Source organism: Vigna radiata, chromosome 8 (genome assembly GCF_000741045.1).
Source record: "Vigna radiata var. radiata cultivar VC1973A chromosome 8, Vradiata_ver6, whole genome shotgun sequence".
Lineage (NCBI taxonomy): Eukaryota > Viridiplantae > Streptophyta > Magnoliopsida > Fabales > Fabaceae > Vigna > Vigna radiata.
In genome coordinates, this window is record NC_028358.1 from 25,504,880 (window position 1) to 25,526,976 (window position 22,097).

At 36.6% G+C, this 22,097-nt stretch overlaps 1 protein-coding gene across 1 annotated transcript; it reads right to left on the minus strand.

Moving 5' to 3' along the window:
- Positions 1–517: 517 nt before the first annotated feature.
- On the minus strand, positions 518–19,704 carry LOC106771805 (protein SPIRRIG). The gene is made up of 19 exons (XM_014657792.2): positions 18,819–19,704; positions 17,568–17,637; positions 17,377–17,462; positions 16,329–16,464; positions 16,191–16,247; positions 15,730–15,909; positions 15,286–15,477; positions 15,086–15,151; positions 13,747–13,861; positions 12,424–13,592; positions 11,528–12,227; positions 11,354–11,456; positions 10,145–11,256; positions 8,370–10,020; positions 5,170–8,226; positions 4,131–4,439; positions 3,449–3,755; positions 3,199–3,345; positions 518–2,314 (listed from the first exon to the last, which is right to left on the minus strand). The coding sequence occupies exons 1-19, from the start codon at positions 18,974–18,976 to the stop codon at positions 1,136–1,138; spliced, it is 10,794 nt and encodes a 3,597-aa protein (XP_014513278.1). The 5' UTR covers positions 18,977–19,704; the 3' UTR covers positions 518–1,135.
- Positions 19,705–22,097: the final 2,393 nt, after the last annotated feature.

Here is a 22,097-nt window from a genome sequence, read left to right on the forward strand (position 1 = left end):
AAATCACTCACCCAGTTTTATTTCGGAAAATAATTTTAAGTTGAGATGCAGGAACCAACAGCCAACAATAGATGTTGAATGGATAAATTAGTCACCCATACCCAGTCAAGTTACAAAGTAGTGATTGAAATATCAGCATCAAACAAACTAATGTACGTGATATTTTCTTAAATCAAACATGAAACAAAAAAGATATATATATTTAACGTGTTCAAGTTTTGGCAAATCAGACAATCCCTGATTATATTTTTTATGCTCGTACAAGAAGTTGTACTGATAAGATAAGTAATAGTTGTATCTACCCAATGTTGTGAGATGAAAATATATAATTTTGTTTACATTTACTGTATTATTTTACTGTATCAGTGTGTCCAATGCATATTAACATGATTGAGAGCAGAGCAGCAATTGAGAAAGTAGCTCTGGAAATTATGATTACGAAAGCATTAGATTACAAACTATGCAGCTGCAAAGGTGAAAAGTGAGTCAAGAAGCAAATAATTAAATGGGAGGAATATTCAGAAAAAAAAAAATGTACAAATGAAAGGCAATGACCTTAGTTTCCTCGTTTTCTTTCAGGGGCTCAATAAAAGAAATCCCCAATGATATCATGGAAAAAGAATTCCTGAGAAAGGATTGCACTCAACCCACAATCATACCCTCAAATTGGGCCTATAATTGCAATCACAATTCATTTCTCGACTAGCCATTTACTATACAACTTAATTACACACTACAATCACATATTTACATAAAAGAAAAAAGCGTAGACCTCTCTGGCAAAATCAAAAATATTCTCCGCCAGTCATCCAAAATACAAGACCGCGGGCAACATTTGCTTTCTCCTCTTCCACTTGCAATCCATCTTTCTTCACAGATGCATCACCCACCAAGTACATTGTACTCTTAAATGAATTATGTTCTAGCTCTCTATACCCTGTGTTCTTATCTTTTCCTTTTACAACCTTGTTAGCTCTCTTTCAATCTGGACAGCATTCTTTTGCAATTCTCTCAAATTATGAACACGAATCCATCTTTCCACATTTGAGATCCACTAAGAAGCCAACATTAGGATTCAACAATTAAAGGCTGGCCAAAAGCTGAAGTCGGCAGAATGAACCACCATTTACCAGTTTCACCCCCGATTTAATGAACCTCGTAGACTCTCTTCAGGCAACGTCCAGGAAAGCAAATGACCACCTGAATCCCCGCTAAGTAACTGTTTTAGGTCAGTCGTAAGGTGGAGGGCTGTAACAGGATGCTTATGGAACTTTAGTACTTTGCGCAAAATCAACTTGTATTCCGGTTCTTTTCCACCAAGATTTAACACTCCCGCCCCACCAAAACCTGATTTGCTAAGGGAGCTATCTGGGTTGGAGCAGTGAACCATCTGCCACACCTTGACAGCTCCACTCTGATGACCTGTAGCATACCACTTTGTGTCCAACCAATCAGAAAATGTACTGCTTGTCACAGAGAGAATAGAATCAGATGGCAGTTGTGAAGTTTTTATCAGTGCGAGGCAATCCCCATTTATGCTCCAAACAGCCAGAAGAATACCAGCTGCTGTGACAATCTCTCCAGTCAAGTCATTCACAAATATTGCTGAAACTGGTGCTGGAAATTCTGGGAGCTGTCGTACAAATGACATGGAGCTGAGATCCCATATTATAACTGTGCAATCATCTGACCCGCTCACAATAAGCATGTAAGGCTGGCTAACTTGGAGGCATGTAATTTTGGCTGTGTGACCACAAAGTGCCTTCTCCAACTTCAAGCGTCGAAGTGCACGGGCCCCAAACTTGCTCACTCTCCATACATTAACCAGTCCGTCATCAGCACCAGTAACCAGAATTTGACCATCATGACTAGCACTAACACACTGAATTTGATTACCTCCATGTAAATTTTCATGTGTTGAAAGAAGCTTATCTTGTTCATAGCTCATAAATCTCAAGCTACGATCAGGAAAACCCCAAGCAACATATTTGGTATATGTTCTTGGTTTAAGCAGATTATTAGTTCCAGCTATGAGAATTTTATCATGAAGAGTGACGATTTGGGTGATAGGGGAAGAGCTTTTGCGAATCTCATGTGCAGCAAGATGACTGGAATGTTTAAGGGGATGGGGAGGAAGCTTTCTGTCAGTTCGTCTTTTCACATGGGGCTTGAGGAACAATTGTTTAGGGGTCTGCCCAAAATGATTAATTTGAGCTAAAATGGATGCTTTCATAGCGGGATCTGTAACAGAGTCTATGTCTACACTTCCTTCATATGTATAATGATAGAACACATTAACTGATTCCTCGGCAGCCTGCCATAGTATCAACAAATTATGTTATGAAAAAAAGATAAAATGAAGGAGTATGTCTTTATAACACCTTTGTTGAGAACATTTTTATTGACCCAATCATCAAGAGATGTCAGGTCTCAGTTTAACCATTATAAATCTACGTCAAAAGGCACAATGAAATTTCCAAAAGTTTAGGGAGAAAGGATTGTAATCTATTAAAAAGTAATAAAAACATTGGTGATCACAATAAAATCCTTGTTATCAAATCAAGTGTAAATGCATAATATTGCACAAAATAAATGCCACTAATTAAGGTAACTCCATTTAATATAGCACATTAAGACAGTCAACAGAATGGAGGCAAATACGACTTGGAATTATACAGGAAGTAGTGAAGTGCTAGAAATAAAAGCATTGTTTTCCCATACATTTCATAATGAAACAAAATATAAGACATCTTTCGGGAGTCCATAATGGGCATGCCCTACAACAATCAGATCACACTCTTCCATATGCATGAATGCGTGTCATTGGAGTATAGTTTTACTGTCATTTATTACTTTTCTTGTACAGTAGTAGTCAGATAGTTTAGAAGGTCGTTCACAGCTGACTTCTCTAACTAACCTAGACTGAGTTTGATAACAGCTTTTAGGAGCTATTGACTATATCCTTAGTAATATATAAAGCTATTGTAACTCTAACACTTGAGCAGTGAATTCATTTTCACCACACAGAAACTTCTCTTAAACTCTGAAATTTAATACATGTGAACAATTAAAGAAACTGACATTAGATTCTAGAACTAAGCCTTTAACAATGCAATAACACAATTTAAAAATTATAAGAACAAACATTAGTCATAGAGGGACAAGTATATATACGGCAAAACAAGACAAGACACCCACCTTCCCTCTTTGCTTATATCCAAAAATGAGGTCCATCCAGTGATGCAAATTTTCTGAGACATAATCAGATTCAAGAGCTTCCCTATGCTTACTGATGAACTCTCGAGTGCTACCTTTGGCCCACGGAGGTAGGATAACATCCCCAACCTGAAAAAACACCATAATAATTAAATTTACTAGTCAGTTCACTTGCATTTTTTATTCTGGGAGAATTTAGAAATAGCAAAGTATATAATCACAATAGGATAACCTTCTCGCCAGACTGTTTCTCTCCCAAGTCAAGATTGAACCGATTCTCCAAGAACTCAGGCATGTAGAAAAATTCTGGAATTAATTCCTTCACATCAGATGTGTTTCCCTTTCCAGCAGCACTTAGCCAAGTGTCCCTTATGCTATTAAAAAGGCGATCAGCATGGTCAAACTGACCACCCTGAAGTTTTTGATTCTCTGTACTAAATGGTGGCAAGCGGAGAAGATAGAATAGGACAATTCCAGCACTAGAATAATGAGATCCATAGTGAAACTTTGGGACCTCCGGATCATCCCAGCTCTCGTATCTAAAAGACAGTGATGAAGCTAATGGGCATCAGAAGGAGAAAAAACTGACCTCTGTGATCATGTTCCATGGTCACAATTATTTTGTACAATTTAATTATTATTATAATATCTTACTTTAGGGTATCTCTATCAACTATAAACAAATTTCTTGCAAATACAAATAATGTCTTGCATATCCTTCCTGGTATTATAGTTCTAGCATAAGCCCGATGTTTCTAGTTCTTTTTGAATGTTATAAATTTGTCTGCGTACTCTTGAAATCCCATAAAATATTTAGCAAAAATCCCCAGGCAATGGATGACTACAATACAAAATATATAATCACAGAAAAATTGCACATACGACAAAATCGTAGAACATTGAAAGAGACCAACCTTTTTCTGAACTCGTCTTCACCTTCAGGTGTCTGGCAACCCATTGGTTTATCAAGCCTGCGAAATGTTTTCGGATTGGACAAATCAAGATTTTCACTTTCATAATCCGCAAGTACCCATGGAAAAACTGGATATTGGGTAAGATCACTATATCCACGTCCTGCCAAGGTGTTTAGGTGCATGAGGTACTGAAAATTACTTATTTCACCATTTTGCCACCTTTTAGAAAATGATTTTGCCATTATCTTGAAAAGACGGCCACCCTCGTTGCTTTCTTGTTTTGATGATCCTGAAATAGTTGTGTCCAACCTGATATATAAAGCAGACCAATTACATTAAAAAACATGAAACAGGTTAAGACATGCACCCACACACCTAAAAATGTACTATGAGGACCAAATTAGAAAACAAAGGCAAAGCTAAAATATATGGTTCAATACTCCTCCCGTCTCTAGATATAAGGCATTCTCCACACTTGTTAAGAAAGTTGGCTAATTTAATAACAATAAATTTATCTTTAATTACGATATTTTTCCAAACTACCCTTAAAAAATTAATCTATGTAGATAGAGATAGTAATAGTAGTGGAGTTTGATGTTTTAAAACTGAAATTTTCAATTCTCAAATCTTTGAGAAAGAAACAAATCATAATATTTATTATTTATTAACTAAAATAACCAAGGGTATTTTGGTCAAAAAATAAATAATGCAATGCACAATTCTAGAAGGGTCTTATAAAAAGGGGATCAGGAAATTTCAAAACAATGTCTTAATAATTATGACAGAGAGTATTAGACAACTTAAAAGAAAAGCACCAGAATGAAGGTACATATTTTAAATCCTTGGTTTTTCTTATGCCACAACTCATCAATATTGTAGCATAAAAACTACGATAAAAAAAAACAAAAAAAACAAAAAAAAAAAAAACTAAATTTCCAAAGATACGCTACTTGCAATTGCTAATACGTTATGAAAAACATATAACTACAAAAAAATCCAATACCAAGCAAATTATTAAAGCCAAGGACATAATTCTTACATGCTATTCCGAGGAAGATTTAAGGCAACTAGATTTTTAAAAACTTCTTCTCTCTCTTTTTTGTGGAAAACCAAGAGATCGTTACATCCATCCATACTAAATATTTCAATAGCAACAGGACGAAGTTGGTAATCACGTTTCAAAATCTCATGAACACTGTCAAACTTCCACATGCGCCAAGGATGAGGTAAGTTTCCACTGGTATGTAATTTCTCCTTACCCCATGCACCACCACTATACGCCCATGCTCTTCCCCCAACCAATGATTTAACTGGTGTGTTCCATGACAAAGTTGATTTGGATTGGAAATCCACACTGCCAGTAAAATCTTTCTTGACACCCAAAGCCTGATCAATAACTGAGAGCTCATCTTCACATTCCTTCTCACAAAAGCAACCAGAATCATCAATATAAAAGTTTTCAATCACATACAAACAGAATTCACCTATCAGGAAAATGCCATCATGTTTGTCAAGACCCATAACCCGTTCACAGTTGTATTTAAATCGGATTTTCTCAAATGGTTCCAGAAAAGGTCTGATCAAGTATTCACCATTGTCGTGCAGTTCTTTATCAGATTTATCATCGACAATCTTAACATCATCAATTCTCATTGAAGAGGATTGCCTTGGAGAACCCATCTCAGATCTTCCGTGTGTGCTTCCTTCTATTGGGATAGATATTGCACTAGACTTAGCACCATGCTCAAGTGCAGAATGGAGGCTTGCTTCATTCATGCTGCTTGCCTTGTCATCATTCCACTCATTCTTATCATAAACACCATCTTTGACACTATCCAACTTATCAAAGAAAGGTTCATCAAACTGCTCACTGTCAGAACCATTCTGCTTGCTATCATCAGTCAAAAGTTGAAAATAAGGTTTTGAGTCTGATGCATCAGAACCATTTTCAATTTTTCCTCTAGAAAATTCTGCTTTCTCTAACTCAAACTGTCCCTCAAGAATATTCTGTATGGTATCAATTTTCAGTTTGCAGCATTCAAGTTTTTTCCTCATTCGATATGGACCTTCAATAGGACAAAGCTGCCATTCTGGCTCTCCTGTGAAAAAGGATTTACTTAATGGGAAAATCCCACGTTCATGCACAAGTTGCTGTAGATGGCATTGCCACTCACTCTCTGCATGTAGAATCCATCCATACTTATCTTGCCTAACAACTCTCAACTCAGTGGACATTGCATCACGAACTAAATCCAGTGCATATCTTCTCTCATTTACCTGCTCCCAGTGCCTTAAATCCAATTTCGCAGCTTCTCGAGACTTCCTTGCCATTTCTTTCTTACGACGTCCTTCCATGCCTTTGATTCTCACTCCTGGAAACTTTGCTGATCCTGCAATATACTGCACCCACATAATTCCAGCACACTGCTCCAATACCTTATTTACAACTAGTTCAATATTTTGATACCACTCAAAAAACTCAGATAAACTTCTAGTCAATAATTTATCAAAACCACCATGGAGCACATCAAGTTGCTGCCCTTGATTAGGTCTAGAAACAAGCAAGTCTTCTAACGCAGCTCTCCTATGTACCAGAAGATACTTGAACACATCAATGGAAATATTTTGTACAATTTGTCTTCTATCACGAAGAAGGGATATCAGATTCACACATAGACAGCAATTAAGATCTGGATCAATGTTGCTGGGACAGAATATAATTCTTCTATGAGCAACCAATAATTGTAAGACAGTACTAATGTCAATTCCTGATTCATCTTGAGAGGAAGTAGAGGACACTCTCTTTTTTGGTTCATTAAGCAAACCCAATCGCAGAAGAAGATCATCTTCCCCTATATTGACTAAGAATGATGGGAGAAAGCAATATAATATCATTCTATTAGTGTTCTTAAGAATTGAATGGATATAAGCCTCTAATTGCTTACTTCCTCTTGATATTGATAAGAGCCTCTTTCCACTAGGAGCAGCTTCTTCAATTCTACCATCTTTGTTTGCCAATTGCAGCATTGATAATAAGAACTCAAGAGTTTTCAGTACTGTTGAAGGCTGAGGGAAAGCACCCATGTATACCCGGTCCACAATCATCGAGCACAAAGCATCCAAATTTGAAGACCAGCGAATCTTATCCAATTTTTTCTCATCTTCTTCATCATCACGTAACAGTCTCCTTTCAAGGAAGTTCATAAACCTACTAAGGCATAGACCTTGGAAAACTAACACAGACTCACCATCAACATGTAGATGAACACTTTCCAGGATGCTTTCTATGAGCTGTGATGCTTTGATCTGTTCCGTCCCAAAATCAGAAAGCACTTCTGCAATGAAATCCAACACAGCAGTAGCCCCAGCAGAACATGGACCCCCGCCATATCCAGAATCATCTGTGTCCAAAAGCAGCTTTGAGGTAATAACAAAGTGAGCATTCACAGAAGACATCCCTTGAGAACTAGACTTTTGATTTGGAGATAAATCAAACTCTGTAGCAGACATGGCCGAGTCAAAAGAAGGAGTGGCTGTCAAGGGAGACTTAGCTTCATTATGGCTTCCACTTCCCAGCCAAGATGCCAATGCAACAACTGGTGCTGAAGCAGGCGTATGGGGAACTTTTGAACTGGACTTTTCCGAAAATACAGGAGAGTCCAGCGCAGCAAAGGAGACCGAACTCTGGGAATCTGGTGGTTGGAGTGTATCCAAATTTCCTTTGATGCTGTGAAAGCTGAATTCATGGGAACTGGAAGCAACAGAGCCTTGATCAGCATTGTCACCATCCAAGCTCTGAACAGTTTGTATGTCTTCACGGACAGATTTATTTGGCTCCAGCTCAGAGACAGTAATATTATTCGGTGATTTCTCACCAGGCATAGAGTTTGGTGGTGCAGTCATATCATCAGAACTTGAACTTACCTGTCCTTGAGGAAAACTTCCAACACTGATGGAGGTTTTGATAGACTGGTCCTGATCCAGAGGCAAGCTAGAAAATGTATTTTGGGAACTGCATGTATCATCACAATCATTTAAGGTTTTCTCTTCTGTCACTGCCGAGAGTTCTTTGGCCATTTTAACAGCATGTGCAGCCCTGCAAAAGCAAAAAGGTTTAGTTCAATAACAATGACTCAATTCAATTAAGATGATCATCAGATTAAGTAATCAACATATGATTAAAGAGGATACAAATAAATGCCATGGAAATAAGGATACAGAGGTCATCTCATAACAAACCTCACACAAGAAAAATATAGATCTATGCAGTTTTCAAGAAATTCTGCACGTCTACAAACAGCGGTAAAGGGGGGACACATTTTAGCCAGATCAACCATAAATCTTAGAACGGCAGTTGCAGCTGCAGGGGCTGATGCCTCTCCACCCATAAGGCGAGCAGCATATGTCTTGTGCATCAGAGCTTCCCCCTGAAGCTCACCAGCCATGTCTGAATTTCCATCTACAAGTTCAGCCACAAGGCTTGCACCAACCTGGGAAAGATTACCAGTTTGGTGGGCAAGCATTGCTTGCATGCTTACTCTATCAAAAGTTGTTTTTGCCATGGCAATTACAGAATCCAACAACTCTACAAACTTCAGTTCTGTTAAACTTCCATCATTTGGCATAAGGGCATGAAAGTCCAGCATTCGGACCTCTGGTAACCTTGGGTAAACTGGCTTGCCAAATATCAAACAAAATAGAATATAGTAGATATCTGGGGAATCATAGAAACTGGGAAGCACCCGAACTAAACCTTGATAACCTCCACCTGTGCGAAATTTAATTGCAAATGTTGGAGAGGAAGTAAGACACACACCAAGTAGAGTCATGACCCATCTCATACTAGTGGGATGAACTGCTTCATCAAGAAAATACGTAATTAACTTAGAGGAAACAAGTTTATGCCACAGCTCAAGCAACTCTTCTGATCTAATAGTGACTTGTAGATCAATAAACATTTCTAGTAACATATTTCTGACAATTACATGTTTACCCATTGATTCTCTCATAATTGGACGCTGTGGAACCAACCCTGGGGGATCAAACGTCATAATCACAAATCTAACCACATTTTCAAGCTCAGAAGATAGAAAGCCATCCTCCAAAATGACCCCAAGCAGTACGACCAATTTTTCAAGGACAGGAACTTCAACATCACCCCTTTGCAATGTCACTAGTAAATGCTGAACAAGGTTAATTCGCCGCAAAATTGTAAGATTGTGATTTCTGTACCAATGCATGGACACTAAATTTTCAAGAAATCCAAGTAATGCAATTTGGATTGAAATTGAAGCAGTTACCCACAATGTCCAATCCAATAAAACATGTTCAACCATGTCAGCATTTGACAAGACAATGCAATTTGAAGTTTCAGCAGCAACATCAGTATTTTCCAGCTCTGAAATGTGACTAAATGAATCTTTTGGTGCAGAAAAATCATCCATGTCCCCAGGAGATCCAACTGAAGAATTCTCATCTGGAAACTTTGACAAAAAATTATCCTCAAGACCAGTTTCCAGCGGAGATGAAGCAGGAGACAGAATAGTCTGAATAGTCTCCAACTTTTTTGGTTCAGAAAAAGAAGCTTCACATGCAGCAATCTGAAAGAAGATATCAAGAGATTGCATGTCAAATAATGTCATTTTACGACGCAGAAAAAGGGCAAGTAGATGGTAGCCCCTATAAGTTTGCATGTCCTTAAGATTCTGAGGATTTTGATGAAGTGCACATGCAAGGAGAGTTAGAGCCATATGCAGCATATCCCTAGTTTCTGCTGCTTCAACAAGAGCAAGAACAAGTTCCATCCCACCAATAGGGCTGATTGTCTCTCCGATCACACCTTGCTTACAGATATAAATATCTCCACCAAGACGTCCAAAACGTGGAATACCTGCAATCTCCAAAATTAAAATAAAACTGAAATTGTATAAACAAATCAAACAAGAGAAAGAAACATAAAAATCAAATAAGAGAAAGAAACATAATTTCTAACTTTTCTAAATTTAGATACACACCTCCAATTGGAGAAGCAGCAGCAGACATGGGATCTACCAGATTAAGCATTGAAAAGCTACCCGATGAACGAATGAATTCCGTGGTAGTTCCATCAAATGCAAAAATAAGTTTCTTTCCAGAAAGCTGTAAAGAAAGGTTTCCAAGTCTCTCCAAATCCCAGACAATTCCACTTCCATCTGCTTTTAAGTCTCCCTGCTTGCTTGTAGAATCCATTCTCTGACCATTAGCAGCCAAAGTCAAATCAGCATCTAAAGAATCTAATATGGCCATACTACCACCACCACAGGCCTGGTTAGGTACAAATTGTAGAAGATCTGTGTCCTGGAATAGTCCCCTGTATCCTCTACCAAGTATGTACATAAAACATATACAGCCTGGGGTAAGCACTTCCTCAAAAAGATAGCAAGAGCGCAGTTTCCATGTCAAGTCACTGACTCTAGCATTTCCAACTGATGTCCCAATAGTAACCTGCAATTGTTTACCAGGTGGGCATGGTGAATATCCTAATTTCCCAGTGTGTCTTAACTTTCCATTCAGATAAACATATGCAAAACTAGCTTGAAACAGCCCAGCAAGAGCATTGGGTTTGCTGTGAATGACTGCAAGGTGATGCCACCTTCCCTCTTCAAGTTCCAAACCAGAAAATGATAAGAAAGAAGAGTTGCTGGTAGCGAGGGTAAGAACACCATCCTCCTGGAGATATAATTCTGCATAGGTTGCAGTATCATTGTTAGTAGCACCAACAGAAAAAATCCTTAAGATATGTCGCTCATGCAATCCACTTGAACCAGAGCGCTTCTTGGAAGATGCAAATTTTGAAACGTCAGTGTCTTTTGATTGTGATTTTAAAAAATTACGAAACTGGAACCAACAAACAAATGAATAACCAGCAGCTGGAGGCCATGATCTTTCACCCAAGGAAACATGAATGGCAGCATGCCCAATCTTGCTCATATCCATCTCCACAAATGGTGCCAGAGAAATATTTTCTGAGGCCGTGTCTTCCATAAGAATTAACTTCTCCATCATTTCAACAATTATATGACCTGAATTTTTCATCCTCATTTGCAGAACATATCTAATGAGCATACGAAGTTCAGATGCAGATAGCCTAATCAACAGAAACATATTTTTATTCAAATATAAGTACAGTAGTAGATTAAAACGACATAATTACAGAAAAACGGCAGTAAGAATATTCTCCATACCTGTAAGAACCAAGGACTTCCACAATTTTCAATGCATAAGTGAGTAAAGAAGATGAACCCGAAAGAAAAGGTTGGATTGTGTCCAGCAAAAGTTCCACACAGCCTAAATATAACATAAAAAAATCAAGAGAGCATTAAAGAATAACAAATAACAACAAGCAATATAGTACACACCTGCAGACGTGAGGCTTTCCTGATTAAAGGGACCAGCACGGGCCAACTTTTCAATCAGGTCTAAGAGTTTTAACTGCACCATAGGAGTAAGCAGCAATAATGAACGAATCAGAACTTTAACAGCACTAGCATTGTAAACCCGCTCTCTTTCAGGATTAATTGGGCCTGATGGAGTCAATAAAAGATTATGAGATGACTCATTCTCAATTGCATTTGATTTAGTTAAACCCTCTGATGCTAAGAAAGGAGGAATAACAATTTCAAGGGCAAGTTCCAACATCAACTGGATGACTTGTTTTTCATGCTCCACGCACAATAAGCCAGACTCACTAAGAAGATCAAAGAAAGTTTGTGATGATATAATTGTGTGCAACTTCATTCTATTGACAGCATTGTCAGATACTCCAGCAGTTACAACACGCAACAAATACGTAAACACCTTAATGTAAACATTCAATGAAGATTGATCTGAGTCCCCTCCATCGCTTTGGAACCCATGTAGAGTTGTGAGTAAAAGGGAAAAACCAGTGGCATCACCAAAAACCTTCTGAGCAGAATTATTAACTCCCAAGATCCGCCATAGTGCTCCCATAGTGTCACACTTTGCATCAAGGGAAAGCCGGTATTGGGATCCTGAAGCACTGTTAACCATTCCACTTTTCAAAATTTCAATCAACGTGCCTAATTCATCAGGATGAGCCTGGCAAAAGTTACAATCAGAGTCATCATGATGATTTAAAGTGAAACAACACCTAAGTAATTTTGTAGGCAGGATGCATCCGCAAACATTCAAGAATTACTTTTTTGTGATTAGCAACACTTATTATGAGCCAATAACTGCACAAGTCCACTCCAAATATAGAGAATAGAATTTATTTTAGAGAACATGAACAAACCTGAGAGGTATCTTCAATTATAAGACATGACAATATCCTAAGGACCCCTGAACGATGTACCTCAGACACCAGAAAAGGTAATATCACAGTCACACCACCAGATGAGCGGAATGAAGCTTGATTAGCCTCTGCTTTCTTCAATAAAGACACCATACAGTCCCAGGCAATAGCAATTGTATCCTCTACATCAAAAATAGGAAACTTGCCAGAACCAGATTCCATAAGCTTGGGTGAGGTAATAATACCATCCTTATTGTCCATATGTTTCTGGAAATTGTTTGAGCTATTTTTCCTCTCCAACTGACTTGAGTTAACAGCCTGCTGATCAGGAGCCAAAATCCTGTGTTGCTTCAGATCATCTAGCATAACTTCCAAAACACCAACTTCTCGCAAAACTTTCTTGTATTGTTGGTCAAAAGACAAGAGTTTTACAAAGAAAGAAAGAATTGTCTGCTTCAGCTCTGAGGTTATTGGTTGCTGCAACAAACAGCAAAGTGAAAGTAGCTCTTGCTCGGGAACACAATTCACTACAGTCACAGCATACTCCAGAATTTTCAAGATTATCTCTTGCAAATGAGAAGGAAAACCGGCCATATTTAGGATTAAAAGTGGAACAGTTCGTAATTGCTGGCACAAGCTATAGTTCTCTATGTGGCCTGAAAATAATTTAAAAAGTCTATTTAATACTTCAGCCTGCAACTTCCAGCTGTTAGCTTTGAGGAGAATATCCTGTAACATCTGTACTGCTTCAAGGTCTTTAATTTTATCATTTTCCTTCTCCCAAAGTTCATCACCAAGCCAATCAGAAGATGAGGTACGACTTTTGGTGTGACCACCACCCCTGTTCTGAGTAGATTTAGAACCCTTGCCTACATAAGCACGTGGAGACTCATTTGGTCCGGTTTGAGCTAGACTAACAAGGACATCTAGCAACCTAGACAATGTGGGCGAAAGATATTGACTGGAAGACTGTTCTTGTTCATTGGAATTTTGTTCTCTGCTATTTTGGGATCCATCTGAAGCAATATTTTGCTCATCAAATGTATCTGAATGACCAGATTGAAATCCCTGATTCTTTGTCATGTTGGACAGAGTTAGTGCAAATTGAACTAGGAATTGATATCCATGGGCATTATGTATATCCTCTCGAAGTCTTACATTAGCAGCCTCTGCAGAACCCATATACCAAATCAGAACTACACAACATTGGCATGCTTTAAAAAATAACTGTAAAAAAAGTATATTTAACCACATTTTAGCCAATGATAATGTTATGCGTATAAGAACATTATCCACTACTCTTATGATAAAATTAAAAATTACCAGCTCTATACGACAACTCTACACACTTGAGTAACAAATCAACAATGCCTACTGTATATGCAGCATCTCCACAATCAGGATCAAAATCTTTCACAGCCAATAAAAGAACTTTTATCTGCATGGAGGAAAAATAATCACAGGATTAATTTCACAAACATATAATGAATCCTATGAACAATACGGATCAACATTAATGCAATATTCTACAAAAATGAAACCGCACCAAAGCCACATGCACTAACTTCATAATTGATAAGTGAGTTAAAGCATCATCCAACAGAGTCAGGGGACACAAACTTTAAAATTTAAAACATTCAGACATGATTTTTTAATAATTTTATTTAGATTACTAAGATGTGACTTGAGCACACTAGAATTATTGGTTCAATTACAACAATTTCATGAACTATATGATAACTTTCAGAACCATATTTTGTTTGAACGAAGAAAAATCAAGTATTAATGTTTTGACTTATGGTTATTATGTTAAGATTGATAGATTTGTGTAGAAATACCTAGTATTAGGCACTTTAATGCTGAAGATATGTTTCTACAAGTTCTAACCTGGTCAGTTACATATTTCACAGCAAATGCAGAACTAAGTCAATGTAAGTAGCTGATGCCCTTGCCCATTTTCTATGAATAATCAATAGTCAAGAAACCAAATCAACCATTCAAGAACAGTGTTGACTGTTACTATAAATCCAACTACTTAAATTTGTTCATAATTTCTCCCCCATGCTAAATTGTTATCACCCCTGCCTCATGTCTATAATTTTTGTTTGCTCGTCCATCCCGTAAGCTTTGCAAGGAAGAGCCTGACATGACCTTACAGATTTTTTGCAGTTGATAACAAATCTGAATTTCTACTACAAAACACATTTTTCTCAAACCCGAAACATATTTTGCAATTATCTAATTAGTACAAAGGATCATGTGAGATAATATTAAATAAAGAGTAGAACATCTGATAGCATAGCAAACCAGTTTGCTCCTCATTTTACATGAGATTGCAAGAGACCAAAAGGAGATCCTTTTGTCACAAGAAATCTTAAAACTATCACCAACCCTCCCCTTCAATTACTAAAAGCAAAATTACAACAGCAACAATGATAATGGTAATAATAAATAATTTAAGCTTCTACACTTGGAAACATAACATAATGATGTATCATTGCAAACTACCCCACAGATGTTGTTGAACAATGACAGATGCCATCAAAGTTATAAAAATGAGCAAAAATTGCATGGTAATAATATATAAACAAGAAATAATATCAGTTCTGAGACAACTTCTTTGACATAAAAAGTGTTTAGTTTTGGATGATAGATGACATACCAAATGATGCTTGCGGATGTACTTAGCCGTGCTTCCATAGTCATTTACCAAAAGAAGACTAAGTATCTAAAATTGCAAAAACATAAGTATTCAATATTCAACCATCAGAATAACAGTATCAGTTCAAACTATTCATCATATGAAATATTTTCATCAATTCCAATACTAATTTGACTGCAGACGAATGTGCCACAGTTTACCTGCATGGCATGTCGATGAAGTTGTATGCTGTGCAATGGAACAAGTCCTTCCTTATAACGAGAGAAAACAATCAGAGATCCCTTGGCAACCATTTGAAAAAGCAGCTGAAGTGATTCATCCTCTATCAAACTCTGCGCCGCTGATGGATGGCTTGCTAGAGCTTTCATGATATGCACTACACTTCCTTCCACCTGCATAAGAAAAATAGTTTAAAATGCAAACTAAGAAAATACACAAAAGTGATTTTACAATATCCCAACTAGTTACTTATCACCAAGTTATTTTTTATGATTTATGCGCTCTCAGGCTAAGGAAATATAGAGTTTAGAAAACCACAACTAGACTAAATAAGGTGAACTCTTTAAAAATATATGGTTTGCCTACAATCATCTGTTAAAAAAAATTGCATATTCAAGGCAAGTAGATCACACAAAGAACAGAACCTCAAGCCGGCGGTTTTTCCCAACTTCACCATCATAATCATTTTGTAACATGAGGTTTTCTTCATGATCAATAGCACTATTTGACCTTTGAATGGTTGCATCAGGATCAAGAAGGGCATTCAGAGCTTGAATGAGACAGCAAAATATTCCAGAGTCAAGTAGAGATTGCTTGTCAATGGGCTACAAAAAAAGCATATACATAAAAACTTCTGCTTAAAGCTCAAGAAAACTTAGGTATATATGGTTACACAAACACAATGGGTCGCAGTAACACCAACCACCAGATTACCACACTAAGCAACAATCCTAACACAATTACCTGTATTAATTACACAAATATTTCCATCCAAGCAAATAACTGACGGAAACACAATTACATATTTTTCTGTAAACAAATTAACATGTATTCTATATCTCCTAATAAAAACTGACTCAGCAAAAAAACTTTCCCAAAAGCATACCCCAGAGACAAGGATTTCCACTGAAGTTAATAAATTTGCCCCAGGACTGATTCCATCCTGCATGGAAAAGAATCTCTGTAAATATAAAAAACAAATAAAAAAATATGAAAAAAAGACATAGAATTGACTAAGAGAAACCTTTGTGACTTCTGAGAAAAACTTTAAAACTTGAACAGCACTCAAAGATCTTGTTTTACTGCTGATTTTTAACTTCTCTATATCTGTCACAAATGCTCTTCCCACAACAAATGAGAATATATGGGTTTCAACTAACCTGTTTACCACCAACATTACAAAAGACAGTTAATAAACTCCAATCACCAAGATGAATAATACATTTTAACATTTTTAAGAATAGCATGTATATCTAACCAAGAAGATGCAATCTATATTTTTCAAAATCTTCAGAATGAAAATGGTAAGATATAAACCAACTCCCAAGTTCTGGTATCCAAACATATATTCATGGCAGAAGTTGTTAAGACTGTGAGAAAGGGCAATTTGTTAAAACAGTTAGCACATTGATTAGTTAGTTAAGGGGCTAATGAGTTAAAAAAATAGGAGGATTTAAGGAGAAAGGATTAATGCTTGTTTGTATCATTTGTAAATAGAGCATTAGCTCTTTGTGAAGGGGAAACCCTTAGAGGAGAGATTGCCCTTCTATTCATCTTTCTTTTAACCCTGCAATATATAAAATATTTCATCTCTTTCTTATTCCTAATTTGCTGGTTTGTAACAGAATGAGACAAGTTTTCACTTTCAACTGAAAAACAACATCCATAGTTTTAAAATAGCTTGTAGTTGTCTGAACCACAAGGTGCAATCAACTAGATATTTAAAGTTCACTTGATCACCCAGAACAATTCCACTTCAAGCCCACTTAAGTTACACTATCACTCTTTTCGCCCTCATCAATGACTATTCATCCAAAGCACTAGATCATAATAAATAGCTAAGCACGAATAGCGCTACTGCACCATAAACAACCAAAGCAAATACATGCAAAAGAATGTTGCAACTTCTAACTGACAATGCAAAGTAGTTTTAGGCTCATCATTCTACAAATCCAATAACTATATTACTTGAGGACAAAACAATTCCTACTACCACCTAATCAAAACGATGATGCTCATATAGATTACGTTATGGGTAGCAGTGCAATAAAGCTAAGGAAAAATTTCATTACATTGTAATTAACTGAGCTACATTAGCATGCTGCTTCACTAATCTACAAAAGACATCTATGCTGAAATTCAAGGCCGCTTCTTTTTCCTGCAAGGAAATGTGAAAGCAGAGTCAACTCCTGATTTATCATCATCAACTACAACATGCAAAATTTGCATGAGACTGTCGAATAAAATAAGCAATGACAAAAACCTTCTCAGAGCTGGACGATCGAAACTCTTCCCAGAATCTCTTGAAGTCCAATTCCAGTTCATGTTTGTCCCTGATTTAAAGATATCAAAGGTCAAAACAGAGTCTAACATCTTAATGAGAGTGTGTCATAATAAAAAACAATTCATGAAAATCATTCTAACCAATCATGAAACACAGAATTGGAAATTTGGTGCATTAAATAAAGGTATTTTAATATACAGTACAACTAATACTCTAATTCACCAAATCATGATATAATCTAATGCAGGAAATGTACTGAAATATGTCAATGCTGCAATGCGGCAACAATATCATGCATCAACTAAAATCCTCAATGAATGTGTGAAACTAAGAACTGACATGTTTTCATCATTTTAAGCAATTAGCTAGTCTTCAGTCTTGCAATCAATAAACATGAATGTTTTGGCAGCCGCAAATGGCGAAATGAGCCGAAAAGCAAACACACCCAAAAATTCAAAATCCCATTTCGTAATTAAGGTACCCATGATGCTGAAATGACGTATCAAGCAGTTAAGCTCCAATAACTAACAAATAAACCACATTCACCAGTACAAAACTGGAACGTTAGTAGTAAAAAAAAGTCAACAAAATGGAGCTAGTTGCAGCTCCCACAAAGGGAAATAGATTTAGTAACCATGCGGACAAGTTAAGACTTATCATAAAAAACGGCAATCCATGTGCAACATAAATACAATTATCACATGTAAACCCACTGCAAATTCTACAAGGAAATTGGCAAGATACGGAAAACACACAATTTTGAGCACCATACTTCAAGAACCAAGCTTTTTCCTGCCCAGCACTGTCCCTTTCATATACCGAAAACTGACCTCAGAACAATCCTTAGCTCCTTACAACTTACTTAGCATCGACATCTCACATAAACAGTACTTCAAAAAGAAAAAATAGCAGCAAACAGAAAGCAGTGGGATCTTATAACTGCACCTAACTCTAAGCTGCGCGTTAACCATAATCTATTCCATCCTTCCACAGTTGAAAGACACAAACTACAACCGCCTCTCTCTACCTTCTATTGTATCTTTTAATCTCTGTTCACGAGCAAATCAAAGCCAATGCAACACTCAAATCATCCAACTCGAACAACAATTTTTCATTGCTCAAACTTCACCACATAACTAAGAGCAGCATAAACCCAAAAGAGAAAATTAAAAAAAAAAAAAAAGAAAAAAAAATATATATCTATATTTATTTATATATGAATATAAGGACCTGGTAGGGGACGAAGAAGAGGATTGCGAAGCTGAAAAGACATTGTTGTCGCGGGAAGAAGAAGAGGAGGGAGGAGAAGCAGAAGGAGCAGCAGAGGATGGCGATTGAGTGAGGCCAACCTTCTCTTTGAAGTCCTTAAGCAATGTTACCCATTTCATCGTTTACCTTTCGATCCTTGAAACATATAAACACCTCTATCATCCGATGACCATTCAGCAGATCCACCAACTACCTATTTCCCTCCGAAAAGGGAAAAAACAAAACACCATTCAAACCAATCACCCAAACCAAACAATCTGCGATTCCAGCAGCAGCAAATGCGCTCCCTCCCTGCCGATCAAAAATGGCAGCAAGATCTACCAGATTGCGATTCCCAGGTTCTGCTTTCAGATTTGTGAATTCAGTTCTTCTCCTCCTTTCCTTTTCCTAATTTTTTTTTTTAATTTTTTTTTTAACTCCCTTGGATCAATCTATTTTTTCTAACTTTTCAGAAAATGTTTGGGTTGTTCGCAGCCCTAGAAAGCAGGGGGAGGTAACCAAAGATGAACAAAATATGAGTAGTGTTGTTTGGGAGGAGAAAGAAAAATAAATGCCAGTTACTAAGTTTCTTCAAAACAGAAATATTAAAAAAATTACAAAAAAAAATGAAAATTTATTTTGGAAATCTTTCGGACGGCCACTCGCACCGTGTTGCATCAACAAATCGCGTTTCTCTCTCTTCCTCTTTCCATTGCTAATTGCTAATATATTATGAAGTCTATCTCTTGAGTTTTGAGTTTTCGCGCACACACCTCCGCCACGTCAGCATCAGTGTGGGGTCCACGAATAGGAAGAGCCCACGTGGAATCCCGTGATTGAAGGCCAATACGTGAAACCCTCGTCCCTCCCACTCTCTCTTATTCTTCTTCCTGGGCTCTGCTATGCTTAACACCCTTCAATTCAATTTAACTGTTATCTTCTTTTCATTTCACATTTGCTTGCCACATCACACATGTTGTGATTAAATTATTTATTTATTTATTATTCAATTTCATTTTAATTAGGTATTTAATTGACATATATAATAATATTTTTGCATATTTCTTAATGACAAAGAGAAATATCATATCTTTCAGGCTAGGTTTCTTAGCGTTGGAGAAATGGAATAGAGTTGTTGCTCAATTTCATTTTTACTTTTTCACCTTACCAACCCCATCTAACAGTCTTACATTATATGTGCCATTTGGATGTACCACAAAATTTAAGTTCTTTAAAACCCTATAGTTTCCTTTATTTATTTATTCATTTATGAAAGGTATTGTATATATTTAACTTTCAATGCACGTCACACAAAATATAATCCTTTTTCTAAGTGGGGAATTTTATATCAAATTAAAAACAATGTATTTAACTTATGTAAAGGATTTTTATAAATATGTTTTAAATGATTAATAAAAAAAATAACATACATGTTGAAGAGTGTTTTGCTAATGATGAGAGATCTATTTTTTTCTTTTTAAATAACTTTTAAATATCAAATTTAAAAAAACAAATTATAAAATTATTTTTAATGTTAATCTGATTTAAAATTGCTCATCTCATACATTATTTTTACATTAAGTGCATATATTATTTAAATAAAAAATGTACAAATTAGTTTACTTTATTTGTGGGAAAATTTTGAATGAACCGGCATTTTCACTTTGATTTTGATGTAAATAATAAAGATTGGTTTAAATCCGGTCCTCATTTTTGTATGATAATCTCAGTTAGGTCCTCATTTTTGTAATTGTCTTAACTGGATCATATTTTTTTGTAAAAATGAGCCAATTTTACTCTAACCATTAAGTGTTCTCAAACGGCGTTAATTGGTGCTGATGTATTTATGCTGATGTGTATTATTTGATAAGGTGGAATTTTTATTTAACTTAAAAAATTATGACATAGCAAAACTGAACCCTAATTCGACGAAACCAAGAACCCTAATTCGACGAAACCAAGAACCCTAAAAATTATCTGTTTGGTTAGTTCCCAAATTGGAGGAGGAAGAGCTTAGCCATGCTTACTTTGCCCGGAAATGTAATTGCAAAACTTTCATCGTTTGATATGATGAGAAACTAGAGAAGCGGGGTGGATCCAGTATGTTCTTGCCCACCTGGAAGCTCATGAGCACCAGATCTCCTCTCTGCCCACTCGCCTCCTCCCCCTTCGCTTGTCATCGTTCCCTTGCCTCCTCCTCCTTCGCCGGTAGTCGGTCCCTCTTCTCCAGATCTAGAAGAATCCACCATTCGCACCTTCCACCTCAACAAAGATTAGCGATTGGGAATCACACTGAAGGAGTTGACTGTGATGATCGAGAGAATAGACATTAATGGAGATGGGTGTTTCAGTGTTCCACCTCAACATTAATCAGTGTTTCAGTATTGATGCTTGATTTTATTGAAGGAGGGTTCTGTTTTAATTTTTTGCCCTTTGATTTTGCATCTTTGTTTGTGATTTTTGGTCCAATTGATTTATAAATTTAATTCATAAGAGTAAAATTGCTGGTGTGGGTTTAGATACAAATTCTGGCTAGTGGCAGAATTTGATGGAGCCACCGCCCTAGGCCGGAATCCCAATCCAGAATTAACGGTAAAGGGTGATGAAGACGATGGAGGAATCCCAATCCGGAACCTTGTGTTAAACTTTTTCCACATCATTAATTTTATTTTTAAAATTTACATCTTAGTTGACCTCAGCGTACCACACATTACAGCACTAGACACCTTATTCACTTTTGGCCTGATAGGAAATTGCACTGTTATCTTTTTAACGTCGTAAGCCAAAAGGACCATTTTAAACCATTTTTTACAAAATATAGGACCTTACTGAACTCTTTTAAAAGATAGGACCACTTTAAACAGAAGGCCCAAAACCAGGGACCAAACGATGAATTAAACCCTATAGAAAATTATACACAAACACGGGTATAACATTAAGTGTAGGATGAAATTTACCATCCACCACCCAATATGAATATATAACAAGCTCAAAGGATATAAAAATCAATAATCAACCCATTTTGGCACCAACAAGTTACTATGTGGGAATTCAACTAAAAAATTTATTACAACTTACTCTATCTACTTAAAATGGTCATGATGAAACAAAATTAATCACATATTTATATAAACATATATATATATATATATATGTGTGTGTGTGTGTGTGTGTGTGTGTGTTATTATGGGTTTATAGTTGACCGATCAGGTATGGTGACAAACGGGAAGGAAATGACCGAGCAGGTGATATGCAAGAAAG